The sequence below is a fragment of the Pipra filicauda genome, unplaced genomic scaffold (genome assembly GCF_003945595.2).
Source record: "Pipra filicauda isolate LSUMZ 115617 unplaced genomic scaffold, ASM394559v2 scaffold443_size986076_pilon, whole genome shotgun sequence".
NCBI classification, from domain to species: domain Eukaryota; kingdom Metazoa; phylum Chordata; class Aves; order Passeriformes; family Pipridae; genus Pipra; species Pipra filicauda.
The window spans coordinates 392,582-410,274 of record NW_024104580.1 but is presented as its reverse complement, the minus strand read 5'-3'; the positions used below and the strand labels follow the sequence as shown (position 1 = coordinate 410,274).

General features: G+C 39.5%; 1 protein-coding gene across 4 annotated transcripts in view; it reads right to left on the bottom strand.

Annotated features, from left to right (window-relative positions):
- The window catches only part of DCLK1 (doublecortin like kinase 1), a 245,024-nt gene that overhangs the window by 118,309 nt on the left and 109,022 nt on the right, over positions 1-17,693 (bottom strand). For all 4 annotated transcript variants that reach the window (XM_027713475.2, XM_027713477.2, XM_027713474.2 and 1 more), the window contains exon 4: positions 3,356-3,455. In XM_027713475.2, coding sequence (XP_027569276.1) covers positions 3,356-3,455 — 100 coding nt within the window. The remainder of the gene's footprint in view (positions 1-3,355; positions 3,456-17,693) is intronic.

Sequence of the window (17,693 nt, the reverse complement as noted above, 5' to 3'; positions counted from 1 at the left end):
CTGAACAGTCATCAGTTAAAGAAAACGTGATTTTTGGGAAAGTTTCCAAAACTGCAAGCTAACAATGTCTGAAGCAGCCACTGCCATACTCTATAATGAGGAATTTTTCTTCTTACAAGGTGGCTGATGCAATGTGTCCTTCATTAAAATAATGCTTTTGTGCTTACACTTCCCACATAAACTTGCTACAAAAATAGCATCACTACTGATGTTTGAGAAACAAGGAGTATTTATTTCTTAATTTTATGCTCACTCACATGCATCTTCATGTCCCATTTGCAGTTTTCTTGATGGAAGTGTCTGTGGCTATCGTATCTATTGATCACGTCAGATATGGAGATGATTGTTAGGAATTATGATGGGGATAGTTCCTATGGTTTCTGCATTTCATGCAATAAAGTGTTAATATGAAAACCATCTGTACATCAAGGCAGAGAAGAAACTGCAATGTATAGTGCCTACTGCTTGTTTTTTCTCTTTGATAGATCCCTAATTAACTGACTTTTTTTAACTGATTGCTAAATGGATATGCAATGGTTCTTCCTGAAAGACATAAAACAGAGAAGGGAGATGACATAAAGAAGGAACACACACCCTTCTTCAAGGACAGGTTTGAGCCTGAAGTCAAAGCAAAGAAAAGCTGAACTAATTGTTCAGCCAAAGAAAAGAAAATTGATGAGGCTCTTGGAAGCCCACAGATCTTTTCAGAGAGAAAGGAATCATCTGTTTCCCATATTCACAGGAGATAAGAAAAGTAGCAATGGGTTTCATTTATAGCAAGGTAATCTGGGCTAAGATAGCCAAAAAACAGTGAGAAGGGTTCACCACTGGCATAGATTCCTCCTCATCATAGGCATTAAAGGGGTTTGTTAGACAAGTATGTCAGAAATGAGATGGGGAATGGTAATCCCACACTTACATGGGGAGATTGATTCACTGACTTCTAGGTTGGCTTTTCTAAATTTCTGACTCTTGCAAGAACAAGCCATGGGAGCAGAATAAAGAAAGATGACTAGAGATAATGCAGACTGATGAGTCTTTTGACTTTTCATTTCTGATAGGGTGGAATTAATCTCATCCTTAAAGTTTTTTTCAGCAACTTTATAGACATACAGTGTAGATAAGAACAGCTAAATCAGGCATACAGATGTGTTTACAAAAGCAAACCAGACATTTCTGGAGAATAATTCACATGAATTGTTCGAAACTTACACTTTCAACTGAGTTGACCAAACATCTACCATCTATCTTGTCAATAGATCTAAGTTTTATTTATTGGGAAAGAAACCTACTGTGAATGGTTCAGTTGCAGGTACCTACTCTCTTGATACTTAATGTTAGCCAAAATGAATCCCACAACAGGTTTTCGAATCCCAGAAACTTTGTCTCTTGCTTGCCTCTAGTATCAGGAGTTCTGAACCCAGATCACAAAACAAGGGCATTCTTCCTCACTGAGAAGTAATTCCCAAAAGCCCAGAACCCTGATTGTTTATGTATTTATTCTCTCTCCTTTTCTTTCCCACTTTTTAATTTTGCTGTTCTTTGCTTCTCCAGCTGCAACACTTAAACTGTTATTCTCATCATCTGTCTGAAATGGAAATACTGGAGGGACGTCGTGACCGACTAGCACAGTATTGCTTCATGTTGCTTTTCAGGGAAGCAGAGACAGGCTTTACAAGACTTGCACAGTTGGACAGAACTTCCTAATTATTGTAATGTTCTTAGATTAACTACAAGAAACACACAGACACATTACAATCACACAAATTTCATTTGCTAAGCAAACAAGTTAAAACTCCTTTTTTTGTAATTCTCCAACTCTTGCTCCAATCTCGGAGGAGGTTGACTAAATGTATATCAGTTGGTACATCAGCTAAGAAGTTCTCTGATACCAAACTTCCCAAAAAAGAGAGAGTAAAATTGATGTACACTTTTCAAAGCAATTAGAGACATAGACTGGAATCTGATTTTCCCTCTTTTCTTCACTCCTGCAGTAAAAACAGTCAATGTTCACTGAATCTTTACCTAGTAGAAAAGCAAACACTACTAAAAATAGCTGAAGTTGTATTTTCAGTCTAGATTTTAAGCTTTTATCTTTTTTTTTTTTAAGCTCAGTATAATATGGTTTTAAGCACCAAATTTTTAGAGAAAGATCGTGCTTACTCAAAAAGATGCTGATATGTCAGACAAATAAAGACTAAAGAGATACAGGCTATGTCTGTACTTTGATACGAAACCTCCAAAAAACAGCTATGTACTTCAAAATGGGATTTAGACAAATCTGTTGTCAGTACTTCTTGAGTCAGTGCTGGAAAAACTGCCCTAGGATTCACTGTGAGGAGACACTGGGCTGCTGCCAGCATCATCTTTTAGATAAGAGACACAAGTGAATCCAGACTATGCAGTCAACTACCTGGCCCTCCTCTCATCTAAGGCAAGGACTGCCATGCTGGTCACATAGCCACCTGGGAAACTCCTCTACTGCTCAAATGTCTTCCTTACCTTTCTAATTCCCATCCTAAAGATGTATAAAGCTATTTTTCCACAGTTAGTACATTTTGCCTTGGAGGCAACTACAGCAATTTCATTACTTCAAACAGCAGATCTGGTACACTATTTGATTTTTATTTCCATATTATGAAGTCCTCTTGAGAAGGCAGAATATGTTCTTGCTTCTGTCTGTGCCTGATACCAAAAGTCATTCCCTTGCCCAGAAGATACCTCTTTTTTCAGTCATTCTTTAACTCACAATGTCAGGTCTTCACAAGTTGCTGCTTTCTCCTCCTCACAAGCTAATGGAGCATTTGTCTGGATCCAGGTAAACCAAGAAGCCCTTCAGTTTCACAGGTTAGTCAGAGAAATACAATTGCACCATCTTGAATTGTGAATATATAATTGCATCAAAAACAATGATGAAGCGGTAAAGTTAAACAAGTAGGCACGTAATGACTATGAAATAGTTACTACTGTAAAGAAATCTTCTCTAACCAATTTTTCAGTCAAGTTTCTCAATTGTAAGGTTTGTGAGCCTGAGAGATTGTGATAAAGAAACACAATAAATTCAAACAGCAAATAAAACTAAACACTAAGAAAGATCTTACAAAAAAGGAGTTTTCCACCAAACACATACCTATTTCCTATGGTATCTGAAACTCAGGCTGAAGTCAAGTTTTATGCTGTATAGGCAGACAGCTTTATTGTTGCTTTTAGATCTTTTATTTTCCATATGTAGAATCAAAATATTTATTCTATTTTGGAAATCAATTTAGGTGATACAGCTTTAGCTTAATTAGCATGATATGGAAATCTGCTCTCTACTCTGGTTGTAAACATTTTGGAAAATACATCTTCTTACCACTTTCATCCAACAAGAAGTCATCCTGGTAACGGAACTTTTCTGGTCCACATGCAATAAAAATGTCATCATCGCCAAAAAAATCCTGAAGGCACATCACCTGCAAGCAAAAAGGAAAGGAAGGCATTGTATGAAATAATCAGAATTGTAACAATAAATCCCTCTTTGCCTCCATCTCCCTGAAAATTCTTCACTTTTAATGGAATCAGCAGGGCTTCATCTCCAGATAAATTTCAAAGCTGTGTTCTGACCATCTGTTACAAGTGAGAAACAGTTTTATGAACACTGCAAGGAAAGATAAGACAAAAAGCCATAACTGTCAGATTTATTACATGATGCATCAACAGGGTTTGAGGTAAATGCCTTCTGTTTGCGCACAAGGTAGCATTAAGTAGTTAGTGGATAATTAATCTGCTTTTGAGCCCACATCTCTATCTTTTGAATGCAATGAAAGAAGGTTAAAACTTTGTATGCAGAATGAAACGTAGTTATTTCAGCAAAATCTCCCTGACAGGGAATGAAATTCATATGTGTGAACTGAGTTTCCCTCACAAACTCTTCCTCTATGCCAGAGTCAACGTGAAGTCTCTTTGAGGGCCCCAAGCTGAACAGGAAAGTCAGATGAGCTGGTAATAATTCTTCCAGAACTGAGTAAAAGGATAATCTCTTTCTTACTCCCAAATATGAACAGTGAAGATTACATTGGTGTACTTTTATGTCCATACATGAGATTTCAGAGGAGATCTTATTGCAGACTTTCAGTACTAAAAGGGGGCCTGGAATAAAGATGAGGACAGACTTTTTAGTAGGGTCTGCTGCAATAGGACAAGGGGGAATGGTTTTAAACTAAAAGAGGATAGATATAAGGAAGAAAATTTTTATGATGAGGATAGCAAAACACTGGAACAGAGAAACGGTAGATGCTCCCTCCCTGGAAACATTTAAGGTCAGATTGGATGCTCCTCTGAACAACCTGATATAGTTGAAGATGTCCCTGTTCATGGCAGGGGCGTTGGAACTAGGCGAGTTTTAAGATCTCTTCCAACCCAAACCATTCTGTGTTTCTATGATTTCCTTATAAAAGCTTTTAGTTCACAAGGCACTACTTAACAATTTAAGTTAATTTCCATACATATGGAACCATATCAAATCATTTAAATCATATTAAAAAAAGAATCAGTGACTACCAAAACCTGACTTTGGGCTTACTGATCCAACTTTGACAAATTTTAAAACCAAATTAGATATCTGACTACCTTGCAAAAATAAACATACTTGGTAAAGTCTGTTCTCACTTCACATTTACAAGAAGATTTTAAAATGCTATGTTTGCTTATTTTTAAATAATGTTTTGTAATTCAATAGGGCACTAATGTTTTAATAGGCCAATTTCACAGAATCACAGAATATGCTGTGTTGGAAGGGACCCACAAGGTTTATCGAGTCCAACCCTTAGCCGCACACAGGACCATCCCCAAGAGTCACACCATGTGCCCTAGAGTCTTGTCCAAATGCTTCCTGAACTCAGACAGGCTTGGCGCAGTGAGCACTTCCCTGGGGAGCCTGTTCCAAGGGCCTGTTCACCCAATCACCCTCTGGGTGAAGAAGCCTTTTCTAATATCCAACCTAAACCTCCCCTGAAAAAACTTCAAGCCATTTCTTCACATCCTGTCACTGGTCACCACAGAGAAGAGATCAGTGCCTGCCCCTCCTCTTCCTCTCAGGAGGAAGTTGTGACTGCAATGAGGTCTCTCCTCAGTCTCCTCTTCTCCAGGCTAAACAGACCAAGTGACCTCAGCCACTCCTCACATGGCTTCCCCTCAAGGCCCTTCACCATCTGCGTTGCCCCCCTTTGGACACTCTCTAAGAGCTCATAATCTTTCTTACATTGCAATGCCCAAAACCACACACAATATTCAAGGTGGGGTTGCCCCAGTGCAGAGCAGAGTGGGACAATCCTCTCCCTTGACGGGCTGGCGATGCTTTGCCTGATGCCCGCCAGGACATGGTTGGCCCTCCTGGCTACCAGGGCACTGCTGACTCATATTCAACTTGCTGTCAACTAGGATCCCCAGGTTCCTCTTCTTGGCATTGCTTTCTAGCATCTCATTCCCCAGTCTGTATGTACATCCAGAGTTACCCCATTCCAGGTGCAGAAGTCAGCACCTTCCCTCGTTGAACTTCATATGGTTGGTGGTTGCCCAGTCCCCTAATTTGTCGAGGTCTCTCTGCAGGGCCTCCCTGCCTGCAAGGGAGTCAACAGATGCTTCCAGTTTTGTGTCATCTGCAACCTTGCTTAGTATTCCCTCCAGTCCTGCATACAAATTGCTTATGAAGATTTTGAAGAGCACAGGGTCCAAGATGGAGCCCTGCAGAACCCCACTGGAGACAAGTCACCTGTCTGATGTTTCCTCATCCACTATTACCGTCTATGCTCGACACATGAGCCAATTGCTCACCCACCACATGACGTGTCTATCCAGCTCTGTGCTGGACACTTCGTCCAGAAGGATACTGTCAGAGATAGTATCAAAAGCTTTACTGAAATACAAAAAGATTAAATCAACTGGCTTCCCCTGATCAACTACAAGGGTTACCTTGTCATAGAAGGAAATCAGGTTTGATAAGCAGGACTTTCCTCACATGAAGCTGTGCTGGCTGTGACCAGTGGTTGTGTTGTCCTTCAGGTGTTTTTCAATACCTCCCAGAGTAATCTTCTCCATAACTTTATCAAGCACTGAAGTGAGACTGACAGGCTTGTAGTTTCCTTGGTTCTCCTTCTTGCCCTTCTTGAAAATTGGGAAAATGTTCACCAGCTTCCACTCAGCTGGGACCTCTCCAGATTCCCAAGACCACTCAAAAATCACCAAGAGATGAGTCCTATCAGGCTGCATAGACTTGTGGGTATCCAGCTGGAGCAGCAGATCCCACACAATTTCGGGGTTGACAGGAGTTGATCATTCTTGCAGTCATGGTCCTCAAGTTCAGGGCACTAAGATCCCCTTGGTCTGTCACCCGTGTTGAAGACAGAGGCAAAGAAAGCATTAAACACCTCTGCCTTGTCTTTGTCTCTGTTTGTGAGGTGACCATTCTCACCCTGTAACAGGCCAATGATATTTCTATACTGCCTGTTGTCATTAATATATTTGAAAAAACTCTTTTTTATTGCCCCCCACATTTCTGGCCAGTTTCAACTCCAGCTAAGCTTTGGCTACACGAATTTTCTCCCTCAGCAGCAAGCAGCATCTCTGAATTCTTCCCATGTCACTTGACCTTGATTCTACTGGGCAAACGTCTTCTTTTTTTGCCTTATTTCCAAGAGAAGATCCCTGCTCAACCAAGCTGGCCTTCTGCCTTGCCTGCTTGACTTCCAGCATTTGGGAATTGCCTGCTCCTGTGCCTTTAGGAGGTGGTGTTTGAAAAGTGACCAGCACTGATGGACCCCAGCATTTTCTCAGGGGACCTTACTTACTAATTCCCTGAGCAGCCTGAAGTCTGCTCTCATGTCCAGAGTCGAGGTTTTGTTGGCACTTTTCCTCCTGTCAACAGAGATTTTAAACTCAATCACTTTGTGTTCACTGTGGCCAAGACAGCCCCCAGTCTCCACTTTGCTCACGAGATCCACTCTGTTGACAAGCAGCAGACCAAGGAGGGCATCTTTCTGAGTCAGCTCCCTTAGGACCTGTGCCATAAAGTTGTCATCCAGGTTTTTTAGGAATCTTTTGGCCTGGGATGTATCAGCTGCTTGATGCTCCCAGTTGATTTCTGGCAAGTTGAAGTCCCCCATAAGGACAAGAGCAGTTGACTTGGAAGTGTCCCTCAGTTCCTCAAAGAATAATTTGTTGCCATCATCGTCCTGGCGGGTAAGTCTATAGCAGACTCCCACAATGACATCCACATTATTTGTTCTCCCCTTGATTCTTACTTGGAGGCTCTCAACTGTGCCATTGCCAACCGTGAGCTCCATACATTCTAACCCTTCTATTACATACCCCTTCACCTCTTCTGCTCTGCCTATCCCTCCTGAGGTGCCTGTAACCATCCAACATGGCACTCCAGTCACAGGACTCATCCCACCAGGTTTCACTTATGCCAGTGATATCAAATCTCTGGGACTGGACCAAAGCTTTGAGCTCCTCTCTTTTGTTCCTCACGCTGCATGCATTGGTGTAGAAACATTTCAGGTGTGTTACAAGTCTACAGACAGGAAAGCAACGCATGAAGAATCTCTAAAAATTGACAAAGCAGTTGAGAACAGTCCATCTGATCCAGACAAATCCCCTCAAAAAAAACCAGGGGAGGGCAATTCAGCATTTAAAGCCTACAAAACCACAAGTGAAAGAATTAGCTAATGAGATTTTGCTAGATTTGGGCATTAAAAAAGCACTATCCCCTCAACCCAGAGTAACTGGTGTTTAGGCATTATAAAATTCATATCATGCTTCCCAGAAACATGCCTGAAGGCATCTACAACAGTTATGAGCCTCTATGGTAGAAATATTTTAAAGAAGAAAAATAGTGGTATATGTCATGACTAGCTTATAGAGTAAGATTTATAATTAAAACAATTTTAAAGGTAGAACATTAGCAAATGAAAAATAGAAAATTGAGAGAAAAACAACTAGAGGAAATAAATACCCCCAAAAAAAGACGAAGGTACTTCCTAAATTATCCTTTCCTTAAGCAATGCATATAGTTTTAAATTCAGGTCCACCACAACCGTATTCCTATGACCATTATCACCCTAACATTCACACTCTACCTGAACACCAGCATCAAAAATGTAAATATTTGATAGAGCTTTTTACCATGTTCCTACTCAGTTTACGTTCTATTAGTGTATCAGCCTCAGCAACCTTTAAATAAACTCATTTATTTCCCATCTTTTTTTTTGTCCATAAGACATATCCCGCCTGTCTTCCCACCCCATACTCCCACCAAGCTTCAAACATCTCTTCCTTTCACTCAAGTTCCCCTGAAATTGCCACCTCTCCCACAGCATGTACAAAACTACTAATTTGCAAATTAACATTAAAAATCCTGTGATTTCCTGTTTGCCTTCTAAGTTTGACACACTTCTGGGGAGAGATAACCTCTACATTTGCATTTATACTAAGCAGAATATTAGAACCAAACCAGTAACAGGCGACTCTAGGCACAAAGTTGAGCTTTTTTGACAACAAGCATAAATAAAAATTCAATTCATATCTGATTTTTAAAAATTTATGGATTTAATAAAACTCAAAAATGCTTGGCTCTGCACAGTTAAGACGGTTCTTTCAAGCCTAAAAAAGACATTTAAATGCAGGCAGCTCAACTACGCCAATATTTAAAGCATCTCAGGTTCAATCAGTGCAATTTATATGCAAATAAGACAGAAAATAGGATTAACATGTGAAAAATAATTTGTACTTAGATATCTTTGGCTTTTATTAAACTTTACACTTAATACTTAAAAAGTTCTTATGCTTGCCTCTTTTCTCTTTGCCCTCAGCTTCATACTCTGTATGTAAAATTACAGGGTATTTTTGCATCCTAAGATTTTAATTTGGGCATTATAATTCTAGCTCTTAGAAAGCTCATAACAAGATCATAGTTTCCCTCCAAATCCATCTTCCTCTGGAATAACTTCTATTAAGGTTTCCAGTATCTTTTCATACTATAAGTGGAAGGCCTTAGATGTCCTTCCCTGTCTGCATTTTTCATCCTTTCTGTCTCAGCATTCCTAGCCCTCTGTGCTCCCAGGTTCACACTTCTCAGAGGTTACATTGAAAAGTCCTTCCAGAAGGCATCTAACAAATACACAGCGCCCCCTTCCAGGCTTTTTTGGAGAGAAATGAGCAAGCACTTCCTATTCACACTCAGTCACCACCTAAGCAACAGGACACACTTTTTATTACCCATTTTCACTTCTGGAGAGCACAGCTCCTCAAAAGTTATAGTTTAGAAGATCAATAATTTGTATCACCTAAACTGGATTGTGCAAGTGCTTAAGAGGTCAGTCTGCTCTGTTGCATGTGTTTAGCTTTAAAATTAATCAGTTTTCAAAACAGTGAATTAGAAAAGCCTCCTTGAACACTTTTGTTGTTTTCAGGTCAGAGAATCCATCTTCTTCTTTTTCACAAATAAGTTTTTATCTTTCATATTTCACCAAGAAGTTTCTCACAGAGGGGAGAACAAAGCCAATGCAGGAGCAGTCAAACATACGCCTTAAATAAAAAGAAATCAAAAAATGTTTTCTACCACACATATGGTACTAAATACACTGTGACACTTTTAAACAAAAACCTTTCTGGCAAAGAAGTGTTATTTAACATTAATAGTGTCTCTCTTATACTTTCTAAGGAAATGAACAAATAAGAGTAATATTAGCAGAGGTCAGGGAGTCTTTTCTTCGGTGGTAAGAAAGACAGCAAGCAGCAACAAAGAAAATGGATCACTAGTACAGGCTTTGGCTATGTGCAAGTCACATAAACAAGACTAGTTGGCCTGGCTAAACAAAACAGAGGAGGAGGAAGAATTTGCCATGCCTAAATTTTCCTGAGTAAGTTGTACACGCTGAAGCCTCAATCCCCCACAACTCATTTCCCTAGTACACAACTTAAGACACCCATGTGCCCTTCCAGTGGGAAACGCAGGTGTCTGACAAGGAAGAACCCCACATTATTTTTTATCTCAGCAGTTGCTATGGTGCTTTGACTCTCTAGTCCCCAGAATAGACCTGGGGGGAACCTGGACAGGCCAGGTACCCACAGCCAGCGGGGGAGCACAAAGCAGATCAGCAGAGCTGGTCCAGAAGGAGAACAGAGCAGAACAGCAAACTTGGCTACAGGCCCAACCTCAGGACTGGCTTTGCACCAGATACACTATTCACTATAGGCACTTCAAAAATTATTTTCATTTTTCCTTCTTTGTTTTAACAGGTGAGTATCTGGAACTAATGAGAAATCTTCTAACTATCGTGGAGCCTTTTTTTTGGTCTGAAACACTTAAGTTCACCTCTGTGAAGCTGGTCTCTTGTTATGGAGACTTATATCTACTAAAAATAGGAGATATTGTACTTCAAATTTTGGAGCTCAGAATAGCAGTTTGTAGAGCCAATAACTCATTACATTCTCTCACCACAAGTAAGAAAGAGCAGTCAGTAGTGGTGTGGAGGAGGTGCAGAGTGAGGGAGAGAGGAACAGAGAGGAAAGAGAGGGAAAGGCAAGGGGAAGATGGGGAAAGAAAGAAGAGGGAGGGAAGCGAGGAGAGAGGGAGAGATGGAGAGAGTAATTGAATCAATCCTTTCTCTAAAAGCATGAAATGAAAGTCACAGATGTAATCCCCTTTTATAACTTCTGTATTCTGGCTACAGTGGGATCAAGGACCTTTTAAATTCACATTTTAAAACACATGCACAAAAAAAACAGAACAAAATTTTTTGCATATATCAGCAAATCAAATACTTTCCTATTATTTTAGAATTGACCATATATCAAGTTTAAAATTAAAACACTGATATTTTTTAAAATAAAAAATACTCAGAAAATAAATTTTTCCACTGCGTTCAGGAACAGTTCATAGCATCAGCACATTACATCACCACCACCACCACTATTACTAACTCACATTTTTGTTACAGTTTTCATAATATTGGGTTCTTGGGCAGAAAAGAAGGAGGGGATGTTCTGTGTGCTTGTCTTCTTTTAATAACAACAACTTAATTAGAGTCAAAGCTGAAAGCTATTTTGGATGAGCAATGAGAAAACTTCAAGTTGGCATGTCCTCAGGCACCACAGCTTTTGGAGCTGAAAAGAAAAGCGAGGACAAAGAAATGAGGTAGTTAAAAGTAAAAAGATGCAGAAGGCTCTAAGGGGAACTCAAATGACATGGGGGATAGGGGGTTTATGAAAAGTAAAGGAGAAATGAAGCATGGCAAAAAGAAAATATGAGGCACTAAGGAAAGAGGAGACATGGGCTGCCAGCCAGGAGCACACACCAAGGGTAGCAGAGGCTGGTGGAGAAGGAACAGTCCAAACGAGGGGTAGGCAGAGAGTCAGCGGCACGTGCCTTCCAAGTATCACCCCATGGTCAGCCAGCTGGGAAATTCTAAATCTGTTTTAAAGTAGCTTTCTTGAACCTTAAACAATCTGATGTTGAGTTTGATTACCATTTCCCTGATAGTGAAAAAGACATTAAGAAAATGTTTCATCCTTGGAAAAACCGTACTGTTTAAATGACTCATGATTTTAGGACTCTGACTCATTAATTTTGTGTCAAGTTTTATTACAGAGCTCCCTCTCATTTTCCTGCTACTTTTGGTTCACTCAGCCTCGCTGTTAAATTCCTAGACAGGTCTCTTTAGTTATTCATGCCAAAGGAGCTCACTATTTTTGTCTTTTTATTTTTCTCCTTGTATTTTGCATCTGTCTGATTTTTCAAATCAAAAACAAACAAACAAAACAAAACACCCCCCCCCAAAAAAAACCCAAAAATCCTCCTTGTTTTAAGATTCAAATTGATCTCTACTAATGTTTTCCCTTCATTTGTCTCCTTAACTAAACTGTGTTTTCCACTATCCACCACCTTTGCAGTATTTATTTTTATTCATTTTCCCACTCTTTATCTATTGCTTCATGGAGGAACATCTCAGATTAGATACTGAACTGATTTTACTGCCATCTATCCTGGCAGTCAATAATAAGTCTCATGACAGCTATGGATATTCCTGAGACCTTATAAATCATAGAATCAATAAAATGGTTTGGGTTGGAAAGGACCTTAAAGATCCTCTAGTGCAACCCACTGTAATGAGCAGGGACATTTTCAACTAGATCTGGTTGCTCAGAGCCCTGTCACTGGTCTTGAACACTTCCAGGGATGGAGCATCCACAACTTCTCTGAGCAACTGGTTCCAGTGCCTCACTATCCTCAGAGTAAAGAATTTCTTCCTAATATCTAACCCAAACCTACCCTCTTTTAGTTTAAAACCATCTAAAACCTTATTGTAACAGGCCCTGCTAAAAAGTTTGTTCCCAGCTTTCTTGCAGGCCCCCTTGAGGTTAAGAAAAGCTGCAATAAGGTCTCTCCTGGGCCTTCTCTTCTCCAGGCTGAACAATCCCAACTCTCTTGGTCTTTCTTCATATGATAAGTGCACCAGTCCTCTGATCCTTTTTGTGGTGCTCCTCTGAAGGTCTTCTGAGAGGAGAGTAGAGGGGGAGAATCACTTCTTAATCCTAGCAGAAACACAGAAAGAGAAGAGACCTTCCACACTACTACATTTATCTCCCAGCCAGTATAGGGCTGCTTCCCATATTAGCTTTCCCAATGCTTTGTTCAGTTTTGTAGCATACTGCTTAATGTATGCTACGTTAGAGGACAGACCAGTAAAAATCAGAAATTAATCATTCCATACTGGTGTAATTGCTTTCTAGGTAATTTCTGTGAAACAAAAAATCCAAATTATCAATAATTTTGGGAAGGAGAAAGAAAAATACTTATTGCTTCTAAATACATTTGATAGCAAGGGTTTTTTTCTTTTTTCCTTAAGGAAAATCAACCACTCCATTCCGTGTGAAAATATCTTCTCTGAGGGAAAGGAATTAGACCTCAACTGGAATTCACAGACCATCACATTTGAATATTTCCTTCAAGATTAAGGCAAGTCTATTTCCCTTCCTGTTGGCTCAGGCTCTGAGGCTTTTATTCATGCTCTTTCACTTTTATCTGTTGTTACACGTATGCTACTTCTTGAGATCCGGTCATCTACAAAAAATATCTTTTATCATCAGTATATATATACTTCCTCTATCAGCTTCTGATCCAAGTTCTCTCCTCAGGTGACGACTTAGCTGAAGCCATTGGGAAGTATCTGCTACACATTTCCGAAGTTAAACAGCACCAAATTCATTCTTTTCTGCTGGAGTGAAATCTCCATGGTGACAACTGCATCATCAAGCTGTGAGAGCTTTTCAGTGAAGAAGAGTATTTTATCATAAGATTCTCATTACAAGAGTGCCCTCTGTAAATAAAGAGGAGCTGTTACTCTGAGGGTTTCTGTAAACAAAGGGATGTTACCATAGGGGTTCGAGCTGGCTGAAGCTAGTCTTTACCAGCTTGGCTTGTGTGTCCACACTGCAGATTAATGCCTCTGGCACAGCATGTGTGTGTCCCCAAATTAGATGACCACAAGACACCATCATAGTTAAAAACATATGAATTTTTGGACCCCAAATCAGCAGAAGTAGTTTGCTCTTCTGCTGCCTCATAGGAGCAGATGGAAAGCCAACCAGCATCCTTGTGCCCTGGGGAGTCACACTTCACCCACCCCATGCCCACTTTCCCCTCAGCTGTCTGCTGGTCAGCACTGGCTCAGGACTGACCTCTATTCATTTTGTTCCCTCTGCCACTAATACAGAGGTTTCTCTACTTTTTTAGTTGTTGAGGATGTAGTATCAGTCTACTTCTACAATGTGTGTATTCATCAACATCTATTCTGTGATATACACACCTCAGCCTGTATGATCTTTATCCAGCTAAGACATGGCAAAAAAATCGGTAGGAAAAAAGCATCTATTTTCCTCAGTAAAGTTTTTTCATAAGGACAAGAAAACCTGTCCACACTGTGCTTTATACAGTAATCTAAATATCCTCAGTTTTGTTTTTACGTGTTGCACTAAGTGATGGTACACCTCAAGAAAAAAATCAACTTAAATTAAGATCCCAGATTTTGCAAATGTGGCAAAAAAATCCTCTTGAGAAACACGTTCAATTTGTGAAAAATGTTTTTAAAAGCCTTCAACTTAAACCTTTAAAGTCAGATATAAAGATAGTAGACACTTTGCAGCTCTAATGCACTGAAGCTACTCTACCTTAGCCCAAAACATTAGGTTAAGCCTGCACAATTTCTTTGTTAGGTTAAAACTAATTTAGCAAACAAGCTTCTTTGTTATAGAATTTGAGGAGAGCAGACACCTCAGACACCAACAGACACCTCATGGGCTTATGCATGATTGTAGTACTGAGAAGCACTAACATTCAGACTCATTACAGGTTTCTCTACAGGAACCACTAACATGACTACTTCAAACTTCTCCTATCAAAAACACCTTCATAGCAGACAGGATAAGAGCCATGAGAATGTGGCTCCTACCCATACCCAAAAATGACCTCTCCTTGAGTGTTACCTTACTTTGACAGCTGCACTAACACACAATTGCTCTAACTAGCTAGTGTGGAACAAAATAACAAGTGTTCACACAGGAAAAAAGAAAAATGTAGAGATTGCATCAACGAGCCTAAAGTGGGCATCTCCTCCTTTTACCTACTTTTAGTCTCCTCCATCAAATATAAACTTGCTGTCTCCCAGTTTTCTCACCAGCTCATTGCTTCTTCTGTTCCCTTACTCCACTACTCAAACCCTTCAGTGTACTAAAATTTTACTTCCCTCAGCATCTCTTCTGTATGAAAGTCTCCAGCGCTGACTCCTGTTCTCACAGCCACCTCTAACTTAAAACATGACCGTTGCCCTCTCACTTCAGTAATCTCTTCTAAACTCAGCTCCCTACATCATACACCACAACAATGTATCTTGCCCAAGACAACTTCTGCTAGAGCATAAAGCAAGGCAAAAGTAGTTCTATGTCCTCTACTGTCTGACCTAGGGTGACACAGAAAGTGGGATCAGGCTTTTTTATTGCCTCTTTTATTTGTACTGAGAAAGGAGTACTGAGCTGCTCTTCCCCCAGCAGCTCCGCTCAGTAACACCTACAGGAAGCAGCAGCTGGCCAGGTATCTGTCACTGTAACACAAGTCAGAACTACTCCTACATCTGGGGACAACAAACATGACAGGTGTTATCTCAAAAATAATGTATTAGCATTAATAATATTGTTTAAATATTTTATATTTTTATTAATAATTTAAAAAATACAGCTGAAGTACTGTACAGGCAAGTAAGCAGAAAGGCATACTCATGAGCAATTCAAGGACTGTGGCAATTTCTAAACAATGTTTTTGGCAAAGAAATAGGAAAGTGAACTTTCATATTCAAAAGTCCAGCCGGATTAAGAAGTGAGATGTCCATCTGTCACAAACACATCCCCAAGCATTCTTTTTCCCTGTCAACTATGCAATCCATATTCCTACAGCACAATAAAAGGGAAATTACTTTGCAGCCCCAGACAATCTTGCTCATAAAATTCAAACACATACACCAGTTAAACATTTCTCTGAAACAATTAATCACCTGGCCACACCGACTACACTCTTCTTTTGCACTGAAGCAAACTGAATCCTGCTAGTCATCATAAAAAATACCATAGCAATTGCACAACAGATCAGCATGCTTGTGATGGATAATTCAAACATGAAAACAAAGCTTGTACAGGGAGAGAGAGGAAAAAAGAACTCCTCACACGTTTAAAATAAATCAGTGTTAAACAGAGGATGTTTTTCAGAACAATCAAACATTGACAGAAGGGCTGATTTAATACCGGAAGATGTAATTAATGGGTCAATGGAAACATTTTTAAGACTCGATGGCAGAGTTCAACTACATCTGGAATAATTTTTTTCCTCTGCCGTATTCACGTATTTTCCTTTACCAGTTGCAATACAACACTACCGTTTAGTGGTCAGACACACAAAGTGCGGACTCCAGCAGCCCTCCTGTATTTTTGTCCAAACAGATGGCAACTGTTTGTAAATACTGTACTCACATAAGCCTAAGAACCAGGAAATTAATATTACTTTAATTTCTGATCACTAAGCAAAAAAAAAATTTCTTTGAATTCAGGTGCTTGACTTGTCAGAGGCACTAAAATAGTTTCAGAGACTGAATTTCAGAATGTGTATGTACAAGGGAAACAATTTACACAGCAGGGTTTTGCTGAAAAAGATAAATGCAGTACCATGCCCCTGTTAGTTATTTATTTAATTATTATGATGGAATCCTACTGTTAAACACTCAGAAAAACTGAGCACAGAATATGTTGCCTACGATTTAAGGAGCAAGGAATCCTAAGGAAGCTTGTTCATGACTGTCACTACTATGGCTATATCCTCTGCGTCAAGATGGTCTTTACTTTTACTTACATATCATTCAAATAATTGTAATCCTGCAACTGGACTCGAACAAAAACTGCTGGTTTCAGAGCAGTCTCTTAAACTATCTTAAGGACTTGTCAGTGCTAAGTTCTTCAAAGCAGTGATACATACAAGCTCATTGGCTGAAGGAGGCCTTTATATGACAGAATCTCTCATGAAAGAAAACTTCACAATTTGAAGGCCACATAGTAGTAAACTTAAGTGGCTCTTCGATTATCAGTCATGTTACAAGTGAAAATAACACTTTTTTCCTTGGTTGGAATATTACTTTTTAGAATACCATCTGAGAGATATTAAAAAATTAAAATCCACAGCTTTGTTCTGTTTGCAGCAGAGCACTGGACTAGTTTCTTATGTCTGTGTCTAAAGTTTCTAAAATAAGCAAGAACAAGCAATTAAGAATTTTCATTGTTCACATTTCGTGACAAATTTTAGCTGATGATCCCTCTAGTTGCTTAGAGCACATAAATGAGGAGGCAGAGACCAGTTAGGTGAAATGAATTCATTCAAAAGATAAAGGCAGTAAGGTGCCAATTCCTAGAAATTATAATTACAGGTTTGGAGATAAGAAGGAAATGTCTTTTTGAAGTACAGATAAAAATATTTTTCAGGGTAAGCTTCTAGTGCTAGATGAAATGAAACATTGTACTCAGTCATGCCCACTATGTTTAGTAAATGCATTATAATGGCCACTACATGAAATGGCAATTAGGGGTCTGCTATTTCTGAAGTAGTTTTAATGTATTTCCCCCAGATCTTGCAAACTTGCATTTCATTCATAAATCTCAAAAATAAGGTGCACGTGATCAATGTTTCTCAAAATCTGATTTTTCCAAATACCTGCACACCAGTAAAACCTTTCGATTGCAATTTCTCCATGAAATCAATATAATTTTTCAACAAAAGGTACTCTGACCATTTTCCTGAAAGTGTACAGTACTGTTATTTCCATGTTCAAGTAAGAGATCTATCAAACTCATGCTACAGGGTAAGTATGAATCCTTGAACTAACTGTTAGAACAGAAGCATTGATTAACTTTCTACCTTGGTCCACTATGTACTTTTCTAGAAGTCTGCTTGTTTTTGTGAAGTTTTGCTCAGCAGGAGGTTGTAAGCTGGGTCCTTCTCTCCTTGGGTGGCCAGATGCTGCTCTCTACCTTCCCAGCTGGGAATTGTGGGAGCAAGCTGCAATCATTTTTTGAGATATTGAGAGATCACACAACCTTCCCTTGGAGACTGCAGGAGACAC